This window comes from Megalobrama amblycephala, linkage group LG2 (assembly GCF_018812025.1).
Source record: "Megalobrama amblycephala isolate DHTTF-2021 linkage group LG2, ASM1881202v1, whole genome shotgun sequence".
Taxonomy (NCBI): domain Eukaryota; kingdom Metazoa; phylum Chordata; class Actinopteri; order Cypriniformes; family Xenocyprididae; genus Megalobrama; species Megalobrama amblycephala.
Window position 1 is genome coordinate 43,519,668 of NC_063045.1, and position 20,156 is coordinate 43,539,823.

Here is a 20,156-nt window from a genome sequence, read left to right on the forward strand (position 1 = left end):
GCACTGGAGAAATAAGGACTAAGAGACGAATGAGTGACAATGACTTAAAAACTCACCCACTTCTTATTACAGTGTGTGATAATGGAGAGCCATCACTCTCAGCCACTATGTCCATGGATGTTGTGGTTGTTGAGAGTCTGGATGACATAAAGACATCATTCAGAGAAGTTCCTGTGAAAGAGGAGAGTTTTTCCGATCTGAATGTGTATCTGCTCATCGCTATTGTCTCAGTATCAGTCATCTTTTTACTGAGTCTCGTGGGTTTGATAGCAGCTAAATGCTACAGGACAGACGGCAGTTTCAGCAGGTACAGCGCTCCAGTGATCAGCACCCATCCAGACGGAAGCTGGTCTTTCTCTAAATCTACTCAACAGTACGACGTGTGTTTTAGTTCAGACACAATAAAGAGTGATGTAGTCGTTTTCCCCTCGCCGTTTCCACCAGCAGACGCGGAGTTGATCAGCATTAATAGTGGAGAAGACACTTTTACGCGCACACCAAACTCTTCCAAACAATGGAAAGGTAAGACATTGTAACTTGTGTATTGCTATTCACATCTACTGCACTTGACGTTGCAAATATTTATTTATTTATTTTTCATGAAATTATTAAATTGAACGTTTTGCTTTTCTAAACTCTCTTTACAGTTTTTTTTTTTTCAGTTTAGATGTCTATAATAATAATAATAATAAATAAATAATTAATTAATTAATTAATTAATAAAAATAGGAAATAAAGTTTTATTTTGATTTTATTTCATTACGAACATCCTAAAGATATTTCTAAAAAAAAAGAAGAAGAAAAAAAAAAAAAACGTAGAATACGGGACTGCTTCGACAAATTTTAAACGTATTATGTAAATTTTCTCACTTGTTAAGATGATACATTTTAGTTTTGTAAATTAGTTCATTATCTCGTGACTGGCAATATAGTACACATTTGTTTGCTGGAATAATTATCTTGTCATACAATACTGGTGTTTGGAAATTTGTTTGATTTATGCTTTAATTGTAGCATGTTATGCATTTAAAGAGCAAAATATCTTCAGTACTACGGACAGCGGTAGTGACATTATATTTTCTTCTCAGTTATTTGTTAATTTGCTGGAATACACAACACACAACTTTTTGTTCTGTTTTGTAATGATTGCGTAGATATGAAGGTATCAGATTTAAATATTATTAAAGACGGTGATAAGTTTAGTTCACTTTCTCTTTTATAGAAAAGTGTTATGAAAGTAACATCTCATTGTTTCATTCACTGTTACAACACGTGGTGGCACTGCAGACCATGACTTTGAGAGTCATCTGAGCTCCTCCTTTACAGCAACAGAATATGCGTTGAAAGGGTGCAAATAACCAAAGCTTATAGTAGCTTCTGCGTCGGGATTTCGGGTTGTATCGAGAGAGGTTTGTTTAGTTGTTTTAATCGCTTTTACACGAAATAAATCGCACGACATTTTCTTGCACAATCATGGATGTCACAGAATCTTATGGCTTCTGGATCGTTTTATTTCTGTCTTTATGGAAATCTTCGCTTGGCCAGATTGTCTATTCCGTCTCCGAGGAGGTAAATAAAGGAACCGTGATCGGGAATGTATAGCAAAAGAGCTCAAGATCAGTGCTCAGGAACTAGAATCTCGCATGTTTCAGATTATGCCTGGATCAAATGCAAAGTATTTTGATGTAAATGTGAAAACTGGGGTCGCTGTTTGTCAAAGACAGGATTGATCGTGAGGACTTGTGTGGCAATAATCAGAAATGTACATTGAATTTAGAAGCTCTTGCTCAGAATCCTCACAGACTTTATCGGCTTGAAATTATAATTGTGGATGTGAACGACAATGCTCCGTTTTTTCCTGACAGCACATATGTTGTAAATGTTACAGAGAATGCAAATGAAGGAGGACAAGATTTCCTCTTCCAATAGCAACAGATTCAGATGTCGGCAGTAATTCTCTGAAAGATTACAAACTCAGTTCAAATGAATATTTTTCTTTAGATGTTCATAGCGGGCAAAAGAGTATATCTGCTGAGTTAGTACTACAGAAAGCTTTAGACAGAGAGAAACAAGCCGTTATTCACTTAATACTAACCGCTATTGACGGAGGAAAACCTCCCAAATCTGGAACCTTGAGTATTGTTGTTAACATCATGGATATAAACGATAATAAACCCATTTTCAGCAAACCATTATACAAAGTTAAGGTGAAGGAAAACACACCAATTGGAACCAAAATCATTTCTGTTTCTGCCAGTGATTTGGATGAGGGCGTCAATAGTGAAATTCAGTATTCATTTCATGGAAATACAGATGAAATTAATCTGTTTATCATTAATTCTAACTCAGGGGAAATTGTTGTTCAAGGACAAATTGATTATGAGGAAGATTCTGCAATTGAATTGCGTGTTCAGGCGAGAGATAAGGGCAGCCCTCCAAAAAGTACACACTGTAAAGTTTTGATAGACGTTGTGGATGAGAACGACAATGTGCCAGTGATAGTTACGACTCCTCTGTTGGAAATTGTGAAAGAGGACTCAAAACCGGGAACTGCTGTTGCTTTAGTCACAGTGTTCTGATAAAGATGGAGGTAAAAATGGTGTTGTGCATTGTGTTGTACAAGGTTCTTTTCCTTTTAAACTGGAGAAGTCATATAACAATCATTATTCTCTAGTGGTAGATGGACCTCTGGACAGAGAGAGTGTTTCTCAGTATAACATCACAATTACAGCTGCAGATGAAGGAATTCCGCCTCTTTCCAGCAGCACTGTTATAACTGTACATATCTCTGATGTTAATGACAATGCCCCACATTTCCCAGCACCCGTTATTAACGCTTTTCTAACTGAGAACGGTCAAGCTGGAGGTCTCATGACAAAAGTGACAGCTGATGATTCAGACACTGGTGAGAACGCGGAACTTTCATATTCACTGTTAGACAGTTCCAGCTCCAGTGTTCCTATAACAACAATGATAAATATAAACTCTTTGAGTGGAGAAATATTCAGTTTGCAATCATTTAATCACGAAGAAACGAAAAGATTTCAGTTTGAAGTGATGGCAACAGACTCTGGTGCTCCTCCTCTGAGCAGTAATGTGACTGTAAATGTGTTTATTCTGGATGAGAATGACAACAGTCCAGTTATTTTACCACCTTATTCTGACCCTGGATCAGTTAATACTGAGAACATTCCCTACTCTGCTGAAGCGGGATACTTTGTAGCCAAGATCAGAGCTGTTGATGCTGACTCTGGATATAACGCTCTTCTGTCTTATCGTATGAGTGAACCCAAAGGAACTAATCTCTTCCGCATTGGAAGCAGCACTGGAGAAATAAGGACTAAGAGACGAATGAGTGACAATGACTTAAAAACTCACCCACTTCTTATTACAGTGTGTGATAATGGAGAGCCATCACTCTCAGCCACTATGTCCATGGATGTTGTGGTTGTTGAGAGTCTGGATGACATAAAGACATCATTCAGAGAAGTTCCTGTGAAAGAGGAGAGTTTTTCCGATCTGAATGTGTATCTGCTCATTGCTATTGTCTCAGTATCAGTCATCTTTTTACTGAGTCTTGTGGGTTTGATAGCAGCTAAATGCTACAGGACAGACGGCAGTTTCAGCAGGTACAGCGCTCCAGTGATCAGCACCCATCCAGACGGAAGCTGGTCCTTCTCTAAATCTACTCAACAGTATGACGTGTGTTTTAGTTCAGACACAATAAAGAGTGATGTAGTAGTGTTTCCTGTACCAGCCCAACATAAAGATGGCGAGTTGATAAGCATAATTGATGAAGATTCATTTTCGCTGACAAAAACTCTACCGAAAGATTTAAAGGTAAGGCATTACATTTCTAGTAAAGCGGCTTGTATTTTTTATTATGTTCAATATAGATATATAGTAGTAGGCTATATTAAAGTAGGCTATATCTTATACTTATAAGTCTTATGTTTTGAAAAGAGAACCATACTATGTATAACTAAAAGCGCTTGTATTGTTGCACTGGATAGTTCAATGCATGCTCTAGATAATCCAATAACTAATTGCTTATATCCATTACAAGACGAATCACTGGATCTTAGGAGTTCACGCGCAGATTGTGATTTTTAGTAATTAATTCAGCAGTCCTGACGGCATTAATACTCATTTAACCATAAATGAATTTACATTTTGAAATATGTATGTACTTGTGTGTTTTTGTATTTGTGGCTGAGAGGTTTAATATCGCATTTAACTATAAGGTGTTATTGTGTTGTGACTACATCGGTCAGTACCATGGACAGCAGCACATTAATGAATTGTAGCATGGAAATGTTACATTTATGAGGAATTTTAACATGTGCTTCTGCATGTTTTGGCAAATTAAAATGACTATGATGTATTATAATCTTGTTTTTTTAGTGTTTGGTAACTTTGACTTGTATTTTGTGTTGTCATTTCATCGCAAATGCGCCATGTGTTTCTTCAGTGGATTTGGAAATAGAATATTCCTGTTATGGCATAGTTTTAGCACATGGTGTCACTGCAGACCGTCGGTTTAAGGTTTATAGGCATTACTCTGAAGCCTCTCTCTCTCAGACTCTTGGTGTTAGTGTGTGTGTCGTTGAGACATGATGCAGGTTTCTATTTCGTCTCCTGTTTCCTAATGCAAGGGGAAAATATTCGATTCTCTCGCGTTCATTTTTTTCTGTCCTCAAGCCAGTTGTGAATGATCATCATGGCATTTATGGGATATTTCGAGTGTGGATTTATATTCTTCCTTTCTTTGCTGGATTCTGCTTTTGCTCAGATCGTCTATTCCGTACCGGAAGAGGTAAATAAGGGAACAGTTGTTGGGAATATAGCGAAAGACCTGAACATAAATGTTCACGAACTGGAATCTCGCATGTTTGAGATTGTGACTGGATCAAATAAGAAGTATTTTGACGTAAATCTGAAAACTGGCGTGCTGTATTGTTAATGAAAGGATTGACCGCGAGGAGTTATGTGTGTCGAATCAGAAATGTTCTTTGAATATAGAAGCTCTCGCTAAAAATCCTCATCATCTTTACAGGGTGGAGATTAAGATGTTGGATATAAACGACAATGCGCCACATTTTCCTGCTAAAGTATATGCATTGAATATTACAGAAAACGCAAGCCCTGGAGAGAGATTTCCTCTCCCTGTGGCCGAGGACACTGATGTTGGCAGTAATTCGCTGAAAGAGTACAAACTTAGTCCGAATGAACATTTCAGTCTAGATACACAGAGTGAAGACCAGAGTGTGTCTGCAGAGTTAGTGCTGAACAAGGCTTTAGATCGAGAGAAACAAGCGACAATTAAGTTAGTACTCACCGGAGTAGATGGAGGAAAACCACCTAAATCGGGGACTTTAAATATTAACATAAACGTAATGGATATTAATGACAATAACCCAGTGTTCAGTCAACCTCTTTACAAAGTCAAATTAAAAGAAAATGTTGTTGCTGGTACTAAAGTTTTATCTGTCTTTGCCTCTGATTTGGATGAAGGAATAAACAGTGAAATTGTGTACTCGTTTGCGGATCATGGTAAGAAGCAAGACTTGTTTAACATTATCCCCGAGACTGGAGATATTGTTGTAAAAGGGCGTATTAACTTCGAAGAGAATCCTGCAATTGAATTGCGAGTTCTTGCGAGAGATAATGGCCATTCTCCAAGGAGCACACAGTGTAAAGTTTTAATAGAAGTTATGGATGAAAATGATAATGCACCAGAGATAGTTACGACTACCCTGCTTCAAAGTGTGAAAGAGGACACAAAGTCAGGAACTGCTGTTGCTTTAGTCACAGTGTCTGATAAAGATGGAGGCAAAAATGGCATTGTACACTGTGCTCTGAAAGGCTTGTTTCCTTTCAAGCTAGAGACGTCATATAACAATCATTATTCTCTAGTGGTAGACGGACCTCTGGACAGAGAGAGTGTTTCTCAGTATAACATCACAATTACAGCTGCAGATGAAGGAACTCCGCCTCTCTCCAGCAGCACTGTTATAACTGTACATATCTCTGATGTTAATGACAATGCCCCACATTTCCCAGCACCCGTTATTAACGCTTTTCTAAGTGAGAATGGTCAAGCTGGAGGTCTCGTGACAAAAGTAACAGCTGATGATTCAGACACTGGTGAGAACGCAGAACTTTCATATTCACTGTTAGACAGTTCCAGCTCCAGTGTTCCTATAACAACACTGATAAATATAAACTCTTTGAGTGGAGAAATATTCAGTTTGCAATCATTTAATCACGAAGAAACAAAACGATTTCAGTTTGAAGTGATGGCAACAGACTCTGGTGTTCCTCCTCTGAGCAGTAATGTGACTGTAAATGTGTTTATTCTGGATGAGAATGACAACAGTCCAGTTATTTTAGCGCCTTATTCTGAGCCTGGATCAGTTAATACTGAGAACATTCCCTACTCTGCTGAAGCGGGATACTTTGTAGCCAAGATCAGAGCTGTTGATGCTGACTCTGGATATAACGCTCTTCTGTCTTATCATATGAGTGAACCCAAAGGAACCAATCTCTTCCGCATTGGAAGCAGCACTGGAGAAATAAGGACTAAGAGACGAATGAGTGACAATGACTTAAAAACTCACCCTCTTCTTATTACAGTGTGTGATAATGGAGAGCCATCACTGTCAGCCACTATGTCCATTGATATTGTGGTTGTTGAGAGTCTGGATGACATAAAGACATCATTCAGAGAAGTTCCTGTGAAAGAGGAGAGTTTTTCCGATCTGAATGTGTATCTGCTCATCGCTATTGTCTCAGTATCAGTCATCTTTTTACTGAGTCTCGTGGGTTTGATAGCAGCTAAATGCTACAGGACAGACGGCAGTTTCAGCAGGTACAGCGCTCCAGTGATCAGCACCCATCCAGACGGAAGCTGGTCCTTCTCTAAATCTACTCAACAGTACGACGTGTGTTTTAGTTCAGACACAATAAAGAGTGATGTAGTCGTTTTCCCCTCGCCGTTTCCACCAGCAGACGCGGAGTTGATCAGCATTAATAGTGGAGAAGATACTTTTACGCGCACCCAAACTCTTCCAAGCAATGGGAAGGTAAGAAGATCGTTGAAAATTAGTGTTAAAATATTAACAGCTGAATTGTTCTAAGCTGTTCACAGTTATTTCTTATGGTTGTCATAAATGTTGCTTTGGTTTTCACAATGTGGTTGTTTCACTTGTTTTTAATTTACGAAGTTGTTTCGATACATTATGAATTCCTTGCTATTTGTCAGTAATCTGCAGTTTTACTAACATACTTAATCTTGTCCTTAATGCAGGTTGTTGTTGTTGTTTTTAATTGATTTTTTTGTTGCCATTTACAAGTATCAAAATAATTAGTAGTATGTATTACAAAATAATATAACAGTCTATATAGTTTGCAAAACAGAAAAGCCATGTCAAGCAAATGTAACAAAAATTTAAACAGAAGTAAGTGACAGGAAATGTGCAATTAAATGCATTAATAATGATAATAATAATAATCCAATAATTGGTCAATACAACATTCCAACCGTATTATTTTCAATGATATAGTATCAACTGCTTTCACCTCTTCACTATATCTCTGTGCAGCTGCTAAGGAGGATCATTAATTTTGTTGCATAGCAGCATTCTGTCATAACTTGCCCCATGGAGAATTTTATATTTTTAGCGAGCGTCTTTTTTTAGTCGATTTATTCTATTTGCTTTCAGTAGTATTAGCAGCATTAACGTGTGAATTACATAATAAGTACACTCCAAATAATGCTGGGTTAAAACAACCCAAGTTGGATTGAAAATGGACAAACCCAGCGAATGGGTGAAATGTTTCCTCAACCTGCTGTGTAGTTTTATTTAACCCGATTGTTTAAAAATCACTGTATTGCTTGCTTAACATGAACCCAAAGTATGTTGGAAATTACCATTTATTAATATGTTTATGAACATTTATTAAGAAGTTTAATGAACAATAATTAAACAATAAACATTTATTAAATTTAATAAATATTCACCTTATTATTATTGTTGCCTCTAGTAATTATGTGTCTGATTTTTAATTTCCAACCTATTTGGGGTTCATTTTAAGCCAGCCATATAGTCATTTTTAAACAATAGTTGAGTTAAATAATACTGCCCAGCACGTTGGGCAAACATTTAACCAAACCGCTGAGTTTAAACAATCCAATCGCTGGGTTTGTCCATTTTCAACCCAACTTGGGTTGTTTTTAACCCATCATTTTTTAGAGAGTACGGTAATCTGATCATGTAGTATTTTTAGCGGTATTTTTCTTTGTTGGATTACTTTGAATATTATACTATTTTTGTTGCTGTCTCCCAGTATTTTGTTCTTTGAACTGATGTTTAAATTCCTGTTATGGCATAATTTCAGCACATGGTGTCACTGCAGACCGTCAGTTTAAGGTTTATAGGCATTTATCTGAAGACTCTCTCTCTCAGACTCTTGATGTTAGTGTGTGTGTCGTTGAGACATGATGCAGGTTTCTATTTCGACTCGTGTTTCCTAATGCAACGAAGAAATATTCGATTCTCTCGCGTTAATTTTTTTTTCTGTCCTCAAGCCAGTTGTGAATGACCATCATGGCATTTATGGGATATTTCGAGTGTGGATTTATATTTTTCCTTTCTTTGCTGGATTCCGCGTTTGCTCAGATCGTCTATTCCGTACCGGAAGAGGTAAATAAGGGAACAGTTGTTGGGAATATAGCGAAAGATCTGAACATAAATGTTCACGAACTGGAATCTCGCATGTTTGAGATTGTGACTGGATCAAATAAGAAGTATTTTGACGTAAATCTGAAAACTGGCGTGCTGTATGTTAATGAAAGGATTGACCGCGAGGAGTTATGTGTGTCGAATCAGAAATGCTCTTTGAATATAGAAGCTCTCGCTAAAAATCCTCATCATCTTTACAGGGTGGAGATTAAGATGTTGGATATAAACGACAATGCGCCACATTTTCCTGCTAAAGTATATGCATTGAATATTACAGAAAACGCAAGCCCTGGAGAGAGATTTCCTCTCCCTGTGGCCGAGGACACTGATGTTGGCAGTAATTCGCTGAAAGAGTACAAACTTAGTCCGAATGAACATTTCAGTCTAGATACACAGAGTGAAGACCAGAGTGTGTCTGCAGAGTTAGTGCTGAACAAGGCTTTAGATCGAGAGAAACAAGCGACAATTAAGTTAGTACTCACCGGAGTAGATGGAGGAAAACCACCTAAATCGGGAACTGTAAATATTATTATTAACATTATGGATGTTAATGACAATAACCCAGTGTTCAGTCAACCTCTTTACAAAGTCTGGGTTTGATAGCAGCTAAATGCTACAGGACAGACGGCAGTTTCAGCAGGTACAGCGCTCCAGTGATCAGCACCCATCCAGACGGAAGCTGGTCCTTCTCTAAATCTACTCAACAGTACGACGTGTGTTTTAGTTCAGACACAATAAAGAGTGATGTAGTCGTTTTCCCCTCGCCGTTTCCACCAGCAGACGCGGAGTTGATCAGCATTAATAGTGGAGAAGATACTTTTACGCGCACCCAAACTCTTCCAAGCAATGGGAAGGTAAGAAGATCGTTGAAAATTAGTGTTAAAATATTAACAGCTGAATTGTTCTAAGCTGTTCACAGTTATTTCTTATGGTTGTCATAAATGTTGCTTTGGTTTTCACAATGTGGTTGTTTCACTTGTTTTTAATTTACGAAGTTGTTTCGATACATTATGAATTCCTTGCTATTTGTCAGTAATCTGCAGTTTTACTAACATACTTAATCTTGTCCTTAATGCAGGTTGTTGTTGTTGTTTTTAATTGATTTTTTTGTTGCCATTTACAAGTATCAAAATAATTAGTAGTATGTATTACAAAATAATATAACAGTCTATATAGTTTGCAAAACAGAAAAGCCATGTCAAGCAAATGTAACAAAAATTTAAACAGAAGTAAGTGACAGGAAATGTGCAATTAAATGCATTAATAATGATAATAATAATAATCCAATAATTGGTCAATACAACATTCCAACCGTATTATTTTCAATGATATAGTATCAACTGCTTTCACCTCTTCACTATATCTCTGTGCAGCTGCTAAGGAGGATCATTAATTTTGTTGCATAGCAGCATTCTGTCATAACTTGCCCCATGGAGAATTTTATATTTTTAGCGAGCGTCTTTTTTTAGTCGATTTATTCTATTTGCTTTCAGTAGTATTAGCAGCATTAACGTGTGAATTACATAATAAGTACACTCCAAATAATGCTGGGTTAAAACAACCCAAGTTGGATTGAAAATGGACAAACCCAGCGAATGGGTGAAATGTTTCCTCAACCTGCTGTGTAGTTTTATTTAACCCGATTGTTTAAAAATCACTGTATTGCTTGCTTAACATGAACCCAAAGTATGTTGGAAATTACCATTTATTAATATGTTTATGAACATTTATTAAGAAGTTTAATGAACAATAATTAAACAATAAACATTTATTAAATTTAATAAATATTCACCTTATTATTATTGTTGCCTCTAGTAATTATGTGTCTGATTTTTAATTTCCAACCTATTTGGGGTTCATTTTAAGCCAGCCATATAGTCATTTTTAAACAATAGTTGAGTTAAATAATACTGCCCAGCACGTTGGGCAAACATTTAACCAAACCGCTGAGTTTAAACAATCCAATCGCTGGGTTTGTCCATTTTCAACCCAACTTGGGTTGTTTTTAACCCATCATTTTTTAGAGAGTACGGTAATCTGATCATGTAGTATTTTTAGCGGTATTTTTCTTTGTTGGATTACTTTGAATATTATACTATTTTTGTTGCTGTCTCCCAGTATTTTGTTCTTTGAACTGATGTTTAAATTCCTGTTATGGCATAATTTCAAGCACATGGTGGTCACTGCAGACCGTCAGTTTAAGGTTTATAGGCATTTATCTGAAGACTCTCTCTCTCAGACTCTTGATGTTAGTGTGTGTGTCGTTGAGACATGATGCAGGTTTCTATTTCGACTCGTGTTTCCTAATGCAACGAAGAAATATTCGATTCTCTCGCGTTAATTTTTTTTTCTGTCCTCAAGCCAGTTGTGAATGACCATCATGGCATTTATGGGATATTTCGAGTGTGGATTTATATTTTTCCTTTCTTTGCTGGATTCCGCGTTTGCTCAGATCGTCTATTCCGTACCGGAAGAGGTAAATAAAGGGAACCAGTTGTTGGGAATATAGCGAAAGAGCTGAACATAAATGTTCACGAACTGGAATCTCGCATGTTTGAGATTGTGACTGGATCAAATGCAGAAGTATTTTGATGTAAATGTGAAAACTGGCGTCGCTGTTATGTCAAATGAAAGGATTGACCGCGAGGAGTTATGTGTGTCAATAATCAGAAATGCTACTTTGAATTATAGAAGCTCTTCGCTCAAAATCCTCATCATCTTTATCAGGCTTGGAAGATTATAGATGTTGGATATAAACGACAATGCGCCACATTTTCCTGCTAAAGTATATGCATTGTAAATATTACAGAAAACGCAAAGCCCTGGAGAGAGATTTCCTCTTCCCTGTAGCCGAGGATTCACTGATGTTGGCAGTAATTCTCTGAAAGAGTACAAACTCAGTTCCGAATGAACATTTCAGTCTAGATACACAGAGTGAAGACCAGAGTGTGTCTGCAGAGTTAGTGCTGACAGAAAGGCTTTAGATCAGAGAGAAACAAGCGACAATTAAGTTAAGTACTCACCGCTAGTAGATGGAGGAAAACCACCTAAATCTGGAACCTGTAAATATTATTATTAACATTATGGATGTTAATGACAATAACCCAGTGTTCAGTCAACCTCTTTACAAAGTCAAACTAAAAGAAAATGTTGCTCCTGGTACCAAAAGTGATTATCTGTTTTTGCCACTGATTTGGATGAAGGAATAAACCGTGAAGTTGTGTACTCGTTTGTTGGTCATGGAAAAAAGAAAGATCTATTTACAATTAATCCCCGAGACTGGAGAATATTGTTGTTAAAAGGGCAAATTGATTACGAGGAGAATCCTGCTATTGAAGTTACGAGTTCAAGGCGAGAGATAAGGGCAGCCCTCCAAAGGAGTACACACTGTAAAGTTTTGATAGAAGTTGTGGATGAGAATGACAATGCACCAGTGATAAGTGTACGACTCCTCTGTTGGAAAGTGTGAAAGAGGACTCAAAAGTCGGGAACTGCTGTTGCTTTAGTCACAGTGTCTGATAAAGATGGAGGTAAAAATGGCATTGTGCACTGTGCTCTGTACAAGGTTCTGTTTCCTTTTAAACTGGAGAAGTCATATAACAATCATTATTCTCTAGTGGTAGACGGACCTCTGGACAGAGAGAGTGTTTCTCAGTATAACATCACAATTACAGCTGCAGATGAAGGAACTCCGCCTCTCTCCAGCAGCACTGTTATAACTGTACATATCTCTGATGTTAATGACAATGCCCCACATTTCCCAGCACCCGTTATTAACGCTTTTCTAAGTGAGAACGGTCAAGCTGGAGGTCTCGTGACAAAAGTGACAGCTGATGATTCAGACACTGGTGAGAACGCAGAACTTTCATATTCACTGTTAGACAGTTCCAGCTCCAGTGTTCCTATAACAACACTGATAAATATAAACTCTTTGAGTGGAGAAATATTCAGTTTGCAATCATTTAATCACGAAGAAACGAAAACGATTTCAGTTTGAAGTGATGGCAACAGACTCTGGTGTTCCTCCTCTGAGCAGTAATGTGACTGTAAATGTGTTTATTCTGGATGAGAATGACAACAGTCCAGTTATTTTAGCGCCTTATTCTGACCCTGGATCAGTTAATACTGAGAACATTCCCTACTCTGCTGAAGCGGGATACTTTGTAGCCAAGATCAGAGCTGTTGATGCTGACTCTGGATATAACGCTCTTCTGTCTTATCATATGAGTGAACCCAAAGGAACTAATCTCTTCCGCATTGGAAGCAGCACTGGAGAAATAAGGACTAAGAGACGAATGAGTGACAATGACTTAAAAACTCACCCACTTCTTATTACAGTGTGTGATAATGGAGAGCCATCACTCTCAGCCACTATGTCCATGGATGTTGTGGTTGTTGAGAGTCTGGATGACATAAAGACATCATTCAGAGAAGTTCCTGTGAAAGAGGAGAGTTTTTCCGATCTGAATGTGTATCTGCTCATCGCTATTGTCTCAGTATCAGTCATCTTTTTACTGAGTCTCGTGGGTTTGATAGCAGCTAAATGCTACAGGACAGACGGCAGTTTCAGCAGGTACAGCGCTCCAGTGATCAGCACCCATCCAGACGGAAGCTGGTCCTTCTCTAAATCTACTCAACAGTACGACGTGTGTTTTAGTTCAGACACAATAAAGAGTGATGTAGTCGTTTTCCCCTCGCCGTTTCCACCAGCAGACGCGGAGTTGATCAGCATTAATAGTGGAGAAGACACTTTTACGCGCACCCAAACTCTTCCAAGCAATGGTAAGGTAAGTAAAGCGGCTTGTATTTTTTATTAGTGTTAAATATATATTTACAGTAGGCTGATATCTTATACTTATAAGCTTATGTTTCACAGAACCATTATGTTAACTTATGGTTGTCATAAATGTTTGGCTAGATAATCCAATAACGTTTATCACAGACGAATCACTGGATCTTAGGAGTTCACAGATTGTGATTTTTTAATAATTCAGCGTCCTAGCATTGTTTTGATTTACATTATGAAATATCCTTATGTACTTGTGTGTTTTTTATTTGTGGCTGAAGGTTTAATATGCATTTAACTATAAGGTGTTAGTTTTACTAACGGTATCAATCATTAATTTTCATATAAAGTTTTTTTTTCCAATTTCATTTTAAAGTATCAAAATAATTAGTATGTATTTAAAAATAATATTATAATCTATGTTTACAAAACAGAAAAGAGACTTCAAGCAAACATCACAATTGCCGACTGATCAATACAACATTCCAACCGTATTTTCAAGTAACAACTGCTTTGACCTCTTCACCTTGTCTCTGTGCAGCTCCCAAAAAGGATCATTAATTTTGTTGCTTAGCAGCATTCTGTCATAACTTGCCCCATGGCGTGGAGAATTCAATACATTTTCAGCTAGCGTTTTTTTTTTTTTTTTTTTTTTAGACGTTTTATTCTATTTTACGAATTCTGACACTATCATATATTTTGCGGTGCTTTTCATTGTTTGATTACTTTAAATATTACTATTTTTGTTGTTCCTTCAACTGATTTAGTTATAGGCTACATTATTCCTGTTATGGCATAATTTCAGCACATGGTGTCACTGCAGACCGTCAGTTTAAGGTTTATAGGCATTTATCTGAAGACTCTCTCTCTCAGACTCTTGGTGTTAGTGTGTGTGTCGTTGAGACATGATGCAGGTTTCTATTTCGACTCTTGTTTCCTAATGCAACGAAGAAATATTCAGTTCTCTCGCGTTTATCTTTTTTCTGTCCTCAAGCCAGTTGTGAATGACCATCATGGCATTTATGGGATATTTCGAGTGTGGATTTATATTCTTCCTTTCTTTGCTGGATTCTGCGTTTGCTCAGATCGTCTATTCCGTACCGGAAGAGGTAAATAAGGGAACAGTTGTTGGGAATATAGCGAAAGATCTGAACACAAATGTTCACGAACTGGAATCTCGCATGTTTGAGATTGTGACTGGATCAAATAAGAAGTATTTTGACGTAAATCTGAAAACTGGCGTGCTGTTTGTTAATGAAAGGATTGACCGCGAGGAGTTATGTGTGTCGAATCAGAAATGCTCTTTGAATATAGAAGCTCTCGCTAAAAATCCTCATCATCTTTACAGGGTGGAGATTAAGATCTTGGATATAAACGACAATGCGCCACATTTTCCTGTTAAAATATTTACTGTGAATATTAGTGAAAACGCGAGCCCTGGAGAGAGATTTACTCTTCCTGTGGCCGAGGACTCTGATGTTGGCAGTAATTCTCTGAAAGAGTACAAACTGAGTCCGAATGAACATTTCAGTCTAGATACACAGAGTGAAGACCAGAGTGTGTCTGCAGAGTTAGTGCTGAACAAGGCTTTAGATCGAGAGAAACAAGCGACAATTAAGTTAGTACTCACCGGAGTAGATGGAGGAAAACCACCTAAATCTGGAACTTAAATATTGTTGTTAAACATTATGGATGTTAATGACAATAACCCAGTGTTCAGTCAACCTCTTTACAAAGTCAAACTAAAAGAAAATGTTGCTGCTGGTACTAAAGTTATCTCTGTTCTTGCCTCTGATTTGGATGAAGGAATAAACCGTGAAGTTGTGTACTCGTTTGTTGGTCATGGAAAAAAGAAAGATCTATTTACCATTATCCCCGAGACTGGAGATATTGTTGTAAAAGGGCAAATTGATTACGAGGAGAATCCAGCTATTGAGTTACGAGTTCAAGCGAGAGATAAAGGCAGTCCTCCAAAGAGCACACCAGTGTAAAGTTTTAATAGAAGTTATGGATGAAAATGACAATGCACCAGAGATAACTGTGACTCCCCTGCTGGAAAGTGTGAAAGAGGACACAAAGTCAGGAACTGCTGTTGCTTTAGTTACAGTGTCTGATAAAGATGGAGGCAAAAATGGTATTGTACACTGTGCTCTGAAAGGCTCGTTTCCTTTCAAACTAGAGACGTCATATAACAATCATTATTCTCTAGTGGTAGATGGACCTCTGGACAGAGAGAGTGTTTCTCAGTATAACATCACAATTACAGCTGCAGATGAAGGAACTCCGCCTCTCTCCAGCAGCACTGTTATAACTGTACATATCTCTGATGTTAATGACAATGCCCCACATTTCCCAGCACCCGTTATTAACGCTTTTCTAAGTGAGAACGGTCAAGCTGGAGGTCTCGTGACAAAAGTGACAGCTGATGATTCAGACACTGGTGAGAACGCAGAACTTTCATATTCACTGTTAGACAGTTCCAGCTCCAGTGTTCCTATAACAACACTGATAAATATAAACTCTTTGAGTGGAGAAATATTCAGTTTGCAATCATTTAATCACGAAGAAACGAAAAGATTTCAGTTTGAAGTGATGGCAACAGACTCTGGTGCTCCTCCTCTGAGCAGTAATGTGACTGTAAATGTGTTTATTCTGGATGAGAATGACAACAGTCCAGTTATTTTAGCGCCTTATTCTGAGCCTGGATCAGTTAATACTGAGAACATTCCCTACTCTGCTGAAGCGGGATACTTTGTAGCCAAGATCAGAGCTGTTGATGCTGACTCTGGATATAACGCTCTTCTGTCTTATCATATGAGTGAACCCAAAGGAACTAATCTCTTCCGCATCGGAAGCAGCACTGGAGAAATAAGGACTAAGAGACGAATGAGTGACAATGACTTAAAAACTCACCCACTTCGTATTACAGTGTGTGATAATGGAGAGCCATCACTCTCAGCCACTATGTCCATGGATGTTGTGGTTGTTGAGAGTCTGGATGACATAAAGACATCATTCAGAGAAGTTCCTGTGAAAGAGGAGAGTTTTTCCGATCTGAATGTGTATCTGTTCATCGCTATTGTCTCAGTATCAGTCATCTTTTTACTGAGTCTCGTGGGTTTGATAGCAGCTAAATGCTACAGGACAGACGGCAGTTTCAACAGGTACAGCGCTCCAGTGATCAGCACCCATCCAGACGGAAGCTGGTCCTTCTCTAAATCTACTCAACAGTACGACGTGTGTTTTAGTTCAGACACAATAAAGAGTGATGTAGTCGTTTTCCCCTCGCCGTTTCCACCAGCAGACGCGGAGTTGATCAGCATTAATAGTGGAGAAGATACTTTTACGCGCACCCAAACTCTTCCAAGCAATGGGAAGGTAAGAAGAAATTGAAATGCTATAGTTGTGTAAAAAATGTTAGAATTGAAGCCGAAATTTGTGGAGTTTTAATTATTTTTTGTAGTTGTCAATGAAGATGTGTTAGTGTTTCAAGCTATTTCTATCGCTTCTTTTCTTTATTTTGCTGAACTGAATTACATTTTCCTCGTTGTTATTTTTCAATTACAGCAATAAGTCATGGATAAATACATTGGCTAATCAAAATGCACTAAAATGCGATTTATAATTTTTAACGAAAATAAAAGAGTATTAAAGATGATGATTGCTAATAATAATGACACAATAATAAATCATAATATACATCTTATAATCAGCCTCTTATAAAGTTCTTATTAAACATTTATAAACTTATTGGTTCTTCGATTCTTTTTTGAGAGAGGGGGTCAGCACCATGGACAACGAACACTTCATCCTTGCTTTTCTTTCCTATTAGTTTGGGCATCTTGGTTAGATTTAAACATATTTTATTTAATTTGCCTACTATGAACAGAATTTACAATTTCTAATAAGTGCTGCAGATATTTAAACAATAAATGTGTCTTTTTATTTGCATTCATACTTAGCAATTCACTAATTCATTCTTTTGAAACATAGATTTAAAGTGAGGAAAATTGCACTCTAAATAAAATACCTCAAATCAGCATGCAGTTTAAACGCACGATGTCGTTGCAGACCATGAATTTGAAGCACTTCTCCTATTAAAATGAGGCTCCTCCCCTACAGTGGAAGAGCAACCGCCTGTATTCTGTAGCCAGGAGTAAATGGTAAGGTATTATACATGCTTCCGAGACGAAGAGCCTGATAGCAACGAGACAAACATTTTCGTTTTATTTTTAGATGATTAAACTTTGAAGAAACAACTATGGAAAGCTGAAGATATTTTTGCGTCATAACAGCCCTTCATTTTTGTTTGTGGCAATCTTCATTCGGCAAGATTATCTATTCCGGTGTCGGAGGAAGTAAACAAGGGAACTGTTGTCGGAAATATAGCAAAAGATCTCAAGATCAGTGTTCAGGAAGCTGGAATCTCGCATGTTTGCAGCTTGTATCCTGGATCCAACAGAAAAGTACTTTGATGTGAATTTGAAAACGGGAGCGTTGTTTGTGAATGAAAGAATTGACCGGGAGGAGTTATGCTTCGCTAATCAGCAATGTGCTCTTAATTTGGAGGCTATTGTTCAAAATCCTCATAGTCTTTATCGAATTGAAATTAATGTTCTGGATGTTAACGATAACGCTCCGTATTTTGTTGACAGCGTTATAACGATAAACATTACCGAGGATGTTGTTCCGGGAGCTAGATTTCATCTTCCTGTAGATGAAGATAACGACATTGGCATTAATGCACTGAAAGACTACAAACTGAGCAAGAATGAACAATTTTCTATTGACATACAAACTGAAGATCAAAGTGTGTCTGCTGAATTAGTGCTACTAAAACCATTAGATCGTGAAAAACAATCGGTAATCCCTCTTGTACTGACAGCTGTTGATGGAGGAAAGCCTGCAAAGACAGGCACATTAAGTGTAATAGTGAATGTACTGGATATAAATGACAACTGGCCTGTCTTCAGTAAACCTTTATACAAGATCAAGGTGAGAGAAAATGTTTCTGTTGGTACAAAAATCATCTCTTTGACTGCTACTGATTTGGATGAGGGCACCAACAGTGACATTATTTATTCCATAGCTGAACATGGAAACATAAAAAAACAAAGTCTATTCACTGTGGTTCCTGAAACCGGTGATATTGTTGTAAAGGGTCAAATAGACCATGAGATAAATGCTGCAATTGAATTGCGAGTTCAGGCAAGAGACAAAGGCAGTCCACCAAAGAGCACCCAATGTAAAATTTTAATAGAAGTTATGGATGAAAATGACAATGCACCAGAGATAGTTACGACTGCTCTGTTGGAAAGTGTGAAAGAGGACACAAAGTCAGGAACTGCTGTTGCTTTAGTCACAGTGTCTGATAAAGATGGAGGCAAAAATGGCATTGTACACTGTGCGCTGAAAGGCTTGTTTCCTTTCAAACTAGAGACATCATATAACAATCATTATTCTCTAGTGGTAGACGGACCTCTGGACAGAGAGAGTGTTTCTCAGTATAACATCACAATTACAGCTGCAGATGAAGGAACTCCGCCTCTCTCCAGCAGCACTGTTATAACTGTACATATCTCTGATGTTAATGACAATGCCCCACATTTCCCAGTACCCGTTATTAACGCTTTTCTAAGTGAGAATGGTCAAGCTGGAGGTCTCGTGACAAAAGTGACAGCTGATGATTCAGACACTGGTGAGAACGCGGAACTTTCATATTCACTGTTAGACAGTTCCAGCTCCAGTGTTCCTATAACAACACTGATAAATATAAACTCTTTGAGTGGAGAAATTTTCAGTTTGCAATCATTTAATCACGAAGAAACTAAACGATTTCAGTTTGAAGTGATGGCAACAGACTCTGGTGTTCCTCCTCTGAGCAGTAATGTGACTGTAAATGTGTTTATTCTGGATGAGAATGACAACAGTCCAGTTATTTTAGCGCCTTATTCTGAGCCTGGATCAGTTAATACTGAGAACATTCCCTACTCTGCTGAAGCGGGATACTTTGTAGCCAAGATCAGAGCTGTTGATGCTGACTCTGGATATAACGCTCTTCTGTCTTATCATATGAGTGAACCCAAAGGAACCAATCTCTTCCGCATTGGAAGCAGCACTGGAGAAATAAGAACTAAGAGACGAATGAGTGACAATGACTTAAAAACTCACCCACTTCTTATTACAGTGTGTGATAATGGAGAGCCATCACTCTCAGCCACTATGTCCATGGATGTTGTGGTTGTTGAGAGTCTGGATGACATAAAGACATCATTCAGAGAAGTTCCTGTGAAAGAGGAGAGTTTTTCCGATCTGAATGTGTATCTGCTCATCGCTATTGTCTCAGTATCAGTCATCTTTTTACTGAGTCTCGTGGGTTTGATAGCAGCTAAATGCTACAGGACAGACGGCAGTTTCAGCAGGTACAGCGCTCCAGTGATCAGCACCCATCCAGACGGAAGCTGGTCCTTCTCTAAATCTACTCAACAGTACGACGTGTGTTTTAGTTCAGACACAATAAAGAGTGATGTAGTCGTTTTCCCCTCGCCGTTTCCACCAGCAGACGCGGAGTTGATCAGCATTAATAGTGGAGAAGATACTTTTACGCGCACCCAAACTCTTCCTAC

At 37.9% G+C, this 20,156-nt stretch overlaps 2 protein-coding genes and 3 pseudogenes across 3 annotated transcripts in view; all 5 read left to right on the forward strand.

The window, feature by feature from the left end:
* Positions 1-20,156, forward strand: part of LOC125259513 (protocadherin alpha-C2-like) — an 82,678-nt gene that overhangs the window by 13,435 nt on the left and 49,087 nt on the right. The gene's annotated exons all lie outside the window — the stretch shown is intronic.
* LOC125259560 (protocadherin alpha-7-like) lies at positions 1,708-2,612 on the forward strand. Its single transcript, XM_048177247.1, has one exon. The coding sequence runs from the start codon at positions 2,154-2,156 to the stop codon at positions 2,577-2,579; it is 426 nt and encodes a 141-aa protein (XP_048033204.1). The 5' UTR covers positions 1,708-2,153; the 3' UTR covers positions 2,580-2,612.
* LOC125259536 lies at positions 3,853-7,696 on the forward strand (annotated as a pseudogene).
* Positions 8,192-10,219, forward strand: LOC125259554 (annotated as a pseudogene).
* LOC125259540 lies at positions 13,963-16,923 on the forward strand (annotated as a pseudogene).